At 38.0% G+C, this 8165-nt stretch overlaps 1 protein-coding gene across 1 annotated transcript; it reads left to right on the top strand.

Moving 5' to 3' along the window:
- Window positions 1-1511: 1511 nt before the first annotated feature.
- Window positions 1512-7511, top strand: pcdh8 (protocadherin 8). Its single transcript, XM_051926606.1, has 4 exons — window positions 1512-3786; window positions 3926-3993; window positions 6045-6178; window positions 7064-7511. The coding sequence occupies exons 1-4, from the start codon at window positions 1513-1515 to the stop codon at window positions 7420-7422; spliced, it is 2835 nt and encodes a 944-aa protein (XP_051782566.1). The 5' UTR covers window position 1512; the 3' UTR covers window positions 7423-7511.
- The last annotated feature ends 654 nt before the right edge of the window (window positions 7512-8165 follow it).

Below are 8165 nucleotides of genomic sequence, written 5' to 3'. Positions count from 1 at the left end.
TGCTTTCCGGGATAGACTCAACCGCCAGCGACCCTAATTTTGATTAACCGGATTTGAAAATATTCAGAATACAACATTTCAAAACTGCATTAGTCATGGCGTTTTCCGATATGCTTTAATATTAAGCTATTTCCACTGTTTACCCAATATTTGAAACCATTTCCCCACGAGTAACCCTCATTTCATATGTTCAGTCTGCGCTATCTGTTTGCATAAAATAATCATTTAAGACAATTTTCTCATTCTAACCAAAGGAGTATTAACAATAAAATAACATTTTTCTTATTTATATTAGTTAAATACATATTAATGTACATATGTTGTAGAGAAATTATAACGAGTTTTACCTAGAAGTAAGTTGGGGGAAAAAATCCCTTTATTATTTATACGAAGATAATTTCAGACACCATGCATTGGCAATACATTTCAGTATTAATGAACCAGCCATTTCAAACCCACTAGATTTGATGGATTTTGTCTGTTAGAAGTGGTTATCTTCAAGCTTCTTATTGTTTTAAGTCAGATTTACAGTAAAGCCGCAGATTTACTAACAACTTTATTAAGCTATACTTAGGGGTTAATATATTTAAAGTAGTTAAGAAATTGGCTAATTCCTTGCATCCCTCTGATTTGAATATTTACATTTTTGTAAGCAATCGATATTTGGGCGGATGAAGTATATGAAGATATAAACATTCCTCATATTTATTTCTGAGTTTGCTTTAAGTAACTTTTCAATACATACAAAATTTGTTATAATGTAAACATTCTGTGAAGCGCTTCACTGAGCTACCAACTCATCTCGAATTTGCATTTTAAAGTCACAACGTATGAACATTTCAATTGTTCCTAATATAAATTAACCGATTAAGTGTTTAGCATCTTTCAGTTTAACGTCTATCGTTTTAGTCACTTTGGCTATATGTTCAGTTAGTATAGGTATATTCACCGCCCTATTCTAAGCGGTAACACTTCCTCAGATTCTGTTCTATACTGCATTTTACTTAGAATGTTAGGCAAAGTAATATGCTATCTATGTGTATAGGTAAAATCCTTACATTTTCAGTTAAATTTGAGGTATGGCATTTTTGGATACAATTACGTTACTTGCACCCCCTTTTTTTAACAACACTGCTCTCGCTAATTGTATTTGTTTTAACACTGAATCGGGCAGTAAAGCAAATGTGAAGACATTTAGGTCTCATTTGAGACAAATGTGTTAAACCATTTGCATCAAACGTAATAAACTCGCACCATTTGCAGAAAGTAAGCTGACATCATTGGTCAGTTAGCCAGGTCATTTGCATAAGCAGGAGAGATAAGATGCCTGTAGGGGATTTCTCTCACATTCAGTGTTACTGTTAGACGGAGATCCTCAACTGTATGCCTTAACTGTTAAGATTCTAAAAACTTTACGTATAGCTCTTTCGAGCTACTGCTTTTATTTGAAAATTTTGTTTTCGATTTAGCTTTTCAGTTATGAATTTCAGGATACGTTTATGCATCTTCATGATGCTCTTGAACGGCTTTACAGTTGTGTGTAGAACTGTGCAGTATTCAGTTTACGAAGAAGATGCTCCAGGCACCGAAATTGGAAATTTAGCCAGAGATCTGAACATTAATCCCGCAGACGACCCGCAAACAAGTTTTCGCTTTATGGAGCAGCCGAACACAACCTGTATTAGTCTGAAGGAAGCGAATGGACTGCTGACTATCGGAGAACGAATCGACCGAGAAGAGATATGTAAGCAAGCCTCTCAGTGCCGGATTACCTTTGACATTATCAGCTTTTCTATGGAGAAGTACCAGTTGATTCACGTACAGGTAGAAGTCAAGGACATAAATGACCATTCTCCCCAATTCGTGCACAATGAGAGCTATATTGAGATTTCCGAAAGCTCACTTGTTGGCAGTCGTTTTCCTTTAGAAGTAGCAGTTGACTGGGATGTTGGCCCTTACTACATTCAGACTTACCATATTTCTTACGACAGTCATTTTGGCATTGAAGTGCACAGCAGAGAAGATGGAGTTAAATATGCTGAGCTGGTCTTAGGCAAGCCGTTAGATAGGGAGATCGAAGACTCCTATAGCCTTCAGCTGGTTGCTACAGATGGAGGGAATCCACCCAGATCCGGCGCCGTTACTGTCAACATCAAAGTGACTGATTATAACGATAACAGCCCAAGCTTTGAGAACAATGTGGTGACAGTGGAGTTGAACGAGGATGCCCCAGTAGGTTTTCTGCTGCTAACACTCAATGCTGTGGATCCAGATGAAGGTGTCAACGGTGAAGTTCTTTACGGGTTTGGATCGCAAGTCTCCACTGAGATACTTCAGACTTTTCAACTGGATCCTTCGTCAGGGCGTTTGAGCTTAAAAGCGCTGGTTGACTTCGAGAAAAGAACAAATTACGAATTACTAATCCAAGCATATGATTTGGGACTGAACTCCATTCCGACAACTTGCAAAGTTCTCGTTGAGGTACTGGACGTCAACGACAATGCGCCTGAAATTAACATCAAACCGATGACTTCTGCCAGTGCCGGTGTGGCGTATATAACTGAAGCAGCGGCCAAAGACAGCTTCGTGGCACTAATCAGCACTTCGGACAGAGACTCGGGCGCTAATGGTTATGTTAAATGCAGCATTTATGGCCACGAGCATTTCAAGTTACAACAGGCCTATGAGGACAGCTACATGATTGTGACAACAGCGACTTTGGATCGAGAAAAGATAGCCGAATACAATCTCACCGTGACGGCCGAAGATCTGGGCTCTCCGCCATTTAAAACAATTAAACAATACACCATTCGTGTCAGCGATGAAAATGACAACCCCCCACTCTTTAGCAAGTCTGTTTACGAGGTCTCAGTCGTTGAAAATAATGTGCCAGGGTCGTACATTACGACGGTGGTTGCCCGTGATCCGGATCTGGGTCATAACTCTAAAGTTACATACAAGATAATCAGTTCGGAGACGAGCGGACCTCCCCTGTCATCATTCGTGTCCATTGATCCAGCTACAGGCTCCATATATTCTGTAAGATCATTCAATTACGAGATGATTAAGCAGATTGAAATGAAGGTAAGGGCCAGTGATTCAGGAACTCCACAACTCTCAAGTACAGCCACAATCCGATTGAAAATAGTGGACCAGAACGACAACTTTCCTTTCATCACTAATCCAATTTTAATGAACGGCTCTGCTGACCTGCGTTTGCCTAACAACGCCCCACCAGGTTACCTCGCCGTGCACCTCAAAGCAAGGGATCTGGACGACGGGGTCAACTCAGAATTATCTTATAAAATATTACAAGACCGGGAAAATATGTTCACTCTTAACAAACAGACTGGAGAAATATCTTTGAAGCACGGTCTAAGCTATGTTACTGGGGACGTGTTAAGGCTGACAGTAGCGGTGAATGATAACGGACGCCCTTCTCTCTCTTCCACCGCTGTTCTTAACTTCATAGTCACCGAGACGTATCCCGAGGACGAGCTTGTCATTATTTTACCATCGAGTGAAGAACAGCCTGAGTGGGACGCCTCTCTTATCGTAATTATCATGCTCGGTGGGGGGTGCGCGTTGTTGCTTGTGGCAATCATCGCAGTCGCAATCTCTTGCAAAAGGCATCGGACACACAAAACCGGGAAAAGCGACATTGCAGAAGGACAGTCGTCGGTCTGCAGCACAAGATACCTACGGGACTTAAAGAGAGGTCTGGGAGACCCGAGAGAGGCGGAAACCTTGTTTGAAAGTCAAAAGGCGCAGGATGCAAACAAAAAGGTCAGTAGTAATGCAACAATTACGCGTTTTGATGCAACTTTACTCTCTCCTTTCCTGCTATCCCTTGACATTTCTTTACCTAACTGCGTAAAGATCTTTTTGTGACATACTATTCATAATGCTTCTTTTATTTTGGAAGGTGTTCATTCCTGGTAACCCATTTTCTGAAGCTGATCTACAAACAATACGTACATGGCAAGAAGAAAAATATTTAAATTTAAGGTAAGATATCTATCTATCTATCTATCTATCTATCTATCTATCTATCTATCTATCTATCTATCTATCTATCTATCTATCTATCTATCTATTTTTCTATCTATCTATCTATCTATCTATCTATCTATCTATCTATCTATCTCTTTTTTTAAGTATTATTTAGCAACATGCAATTTGAAGATATAGTTCATCAGATAATTATTGTTCAGTTCTTATATGTTTGTACTATGGGCAGCACTGCACCTGCATGTATATAGGTACAGCATCCTAGATTCAAATCCTATGTGCGGACATTGTCTGTGTGCATGTTCTCTTTGTGCCTGCATGGATTTCCTTCTTACAATCCCAAAAATGTGTGGATTAAGTAAACTGGCAATTCTTGTATGTTGACTGGTTCATGCTAGTAAGAGATTTCAATGTACACTCTAAAAAATAAAGGTGCCAGAGTAATTCTTCAGAGGGATATTACATTGGGTTACACAGATTTATAAAATACCAGTGGGTTCCTGAGTGTAAAATGACTCTTTTCAAATATAATAACACAGGCAAAGTTCAGGTTTTCTTGATCTGTCAGTATCCTGCTTAGCTTACACTAAAGATTTCTCATTTTTCCAAATATTAGGAACCTTTTAAAATTACAAAAAAAACAATTTTGCATGCAAAGAAAACTGTGTGCCCTGCAGTACACTTGCTACCAGTCCAGATTTGAGTCCTTTCTTGAACCCAGTGATTTCTGGAAATATCCCAGATCCCTAAAACAGTGCAATGGAATAGACTTACAGACTCAGAAAATAGATAAATTAATTTAACTGTTTATTGAATTTATGAATGCATTTGTTATTCAACAGGGACTAAAGACTACCCAATCTGTATGGAATGCCAGTCCAGATTGGATTTATAATATAATATAATATAATATAATATAATTGGTTCCCTGCCTTGTGCCCTGTGTTGGCTGGGATTGGCTCCAGCAGACCCCCGTGACCCTGTGTTCGGATTCAGCGGGTTGGAAAATGGATGGATGGATAATATAATATAATATAATATAATATAATATAGGGCGGCACATTGGCGCAGTGGGTAGCGCTGCTGCCTCGCAGTTAGGAGACCTGGGTTTGCTTCCCGGGTCCTCCCTGCATGGAGTTTGCATGTTCTCCCTGTGTCTGCATTAGTTTCCTCCCACAGTCCAAAGTCATGCAGGTTAGGTGCATTGGCGATTCTAAATTGTCCCTATTGTGCGCTTGGCGTGTGGGTGTGGGTGTGTGTGTGTGTCCTGCAGTGGGCTGGCGCCCTGCCCAGGGTTTGTTTCCTGCCTTGCACCCTGTGTTGGCTGGGATTGGCTACAGCAGACCCCCATGACCCTCTAGTTAGGATATAGCGGGATGGATAATGGATGGATAATATAATATAATAATGCAAGCATCCATAACCTAGATAAACACAACAGAAAATGGATGGGTGGATGGATGGATGGATAGATATAAAAAAAAATAAAGAGACTGAGAACTCTGTTTTGCCCTGTGCTCAGCTCCAGAGATTTTTGATGCCCAAGGTTTTCTTTTAAAAGTCTTCCAGTATTAAATGGTACTCTGAAGTGAAACATTAATTTAAAAAAACATTTATTTATTTTATTTTATTTATTAATTAATTATTAATTATTTAGATTTATTCCATAGCTGTTTTGGTGCAGTCCTTTGCAGGGGCATTTGGCATAAGACAAAAGCAATTGTTAGACATGACACCAGTCTGTCATAGAACAAACTCTTGAACATATGTAGAATTAATAACTTATAGGAATCAATCACAGTAATCTGCATGTTTTTAGGATGTGGGAGGACATTGGGTATACAGAGAAATCCTTATGGTTGTGAGAAAAACGTACCAAAACCCCCCAGACAAATTACCTAAATGGCACAGCAAGCCAGGTCTCTGGAAGTATGAGGAAGCAGCACTAACTTCTGCACCACTTCACCATATCTCTTAAACAAAGAATTGCCCTAAAATAATGATGAGAAATAATTTTGTGATTTTTCTTTAAGCTGTGTTAAGAATGCTGATCAACTGAGCACAAAAGACAGTGGTCAAGGAGACAGTGATTTTAATGACAGTGATTCTGATATCAGCGGAGATGGGTCCAAGAAAATCCCCACCACCTTCAATGCAGTTCATAATGGTAAGGAAGCTTTTGTTCAGGGAATATTAAGACTAAAGCAGGTTTAACTACATTCACCTTACTATAGGTCACATTCAATATTTGTGCTATTTGTTTTAAACACTAGGGGTAAAACTATTATAATTTACAAATATTTCTCATTCCCTGATAGTGTAAATGGAAATAACAAATCAATATAGGCATAATTTTTATTTTTAGCAATTGTGGATATTAAAGATTTGTTTTAAACAATACCTATATATAGCTAAATTAGCTGAAGCTTTTAGTTAGCTTTTATTAATAATGCAGATGTAGTATCTGCTAATCCATCTTACAATAACTGACACAACACTTTCTTATTTAATGGTGGCTTGCTTGTATTTACCCATCCAGTCAGTGTTGAGACCTGAACCTGCAGCTTCAGCTTTGTGGAGTGTACACCATTGAATTTAGCACTTTGTGACAAAAAACTCTATGCGCATACAATCACAATCAGGACAAATATACAAGTAGAAGAAAGAGGACTTCTAAAAAATCTACTCATGGACTCACCTTAATGGTGTATGTCACCATGTGATTGTAACAAATTCCCTAATATACACTGCCTTCCCTACTCTGCCTCAGCGTGCACTTAGACTTTTGTAGAATGTGTGACAGATGCCCCCACACCTCTAACACGCTGTTGTAACCTCAATTCATGTTAGTGACCCCAACAATAACTCCATTGTTAACACTTTTAGGATTTTTTTAACAGATTACAACATTATTATATTGACAGGAAATTGTGAGTGCTTTTTAGTCATAAACGTTCAAGTTATCTTTTATATGACATCTTGTGTACAAATCTCTTTTATTTGTAATTACATGTACTATTTCCTCAAGAAAGCTTCTTTCTCTTTTCTTCAGGCACATTCAATTCAGCACAATCTGGAATCAAATTTTGTATGATTCCCATTGATGGACCTCCATCGTATGGAAATGGCTACAGCATTGCGTACTCCCAAACATCTGTTTATAATCCCAAGACAGAATTCAGGAGAGCGGCATATCAGACAGGTCACCATCCATGGAGAGATACTTCTTACCGTACAAACCTTCCCAAGACCAAAGGTTTACTGCAAGCTATTCCAAGAACTGGACCTGTACCTGCTCTTCAGCTCTGCTATGAGAACCAGGCTGAAATGACGCAGACAGAGAGGGCACCACAACTTGAAAAAGAGACACAGGAAACTTCAGCTGTACTCCATGTTGCCACTTCATTTTAGAGAGGCTAGTGACAGTACATTGTCAGAAAGCGGACTGAATCACTATACTGATATTCCTTCTGGAATGGAGAAAGAGACTCATATTTAACTGGCAAACAATCTTACATAGATTCTGAACAAACACTATGTAGTGTATATATGTTTATTTTCAAGATTGTAAATATTACAAATTAAATGTTGCATTTTATATGTTTTATGTGTACTATTAGAACAATAGATCTTTCATTTCTTTGTTATGTGGTGTCTTTTTACAGGGTTCCTCTAACTCATTTGTGCTCTTTCAATAATGCATTGAACATATGTGCTAAATATTTTATATTTGTTTTTGTCACAATTATGTGTATTGCTACTTTGATATTTTTGTAAATAAATTACATTATATTTTATTTTCAGCTAATGGATTTAGTTATGCTAGAGTAATAACTCAGAATTTATAAAGACCACCAATAAAAAAGATCTTCTAAAATTAATTATGTCTAAAAAAAAGACAAATCTAGTATATTTTAGTAGTGGAGTAAAATATTTCATTTACAACACCCTAAAACACATTTTAAAATGTATTTCTTCAAAAAGTACGTATATGTTAAATAAATGGACAGCCTGTCCTAAATAATAGACAGGTTGTACAATTTTGCAATATGATAAATAACGAACACCATTTAAACTATTCTCATTTGCCTTTAGGCTGAGCCTGAGCGGCACATCGATTATTATTGTTAAGCAGAGCAACAGTAATTGCATTA

This window comes from Erpetoichthys calabaricus, chromosome 4 (assembly GCF_900747795.2).
Source record: "Erpetoichthys calabaricus chromosome 4, fErpCal1.3, whole genome shotgun sequence".
In the NCBI taxonomy this organism is placed as follows: domain Eukaryota; kingdom Metazoa; phylum Chordata; class Cladistia; order Polypteriformes; family Polypteridae; genus Erpetoichthys; species Erpetoichthys calabaricus.
Note: the sequence above shows the minus strand (reverse complement) of the source record. Positions and strands in the feature narration are given on the sequence as shown.

Coding starts and splice junctions, on each gene's coding strand:
- pcdh8 (XM_051926606.1), top strand. CDS start 1,513: ATGCTCTTGAACGGCTTTACAGTTGTGTGTAGAACTGTGCAGTATTCA. Junction 3,787..3,925: donor CGCAGGATGCAAACAAAAAG/GTCAGTAGTAAT, acceptor TTATTTTGGAAG/GTGTTCATTCCTGGTAACCC. Junction 6,179..7,063: donor CTTCAATGCAGTTCATAATG/GTAAGGAAGCTT, acceptor TCTTTTCTTCAG/GCACATTCAATTCAGCACAA.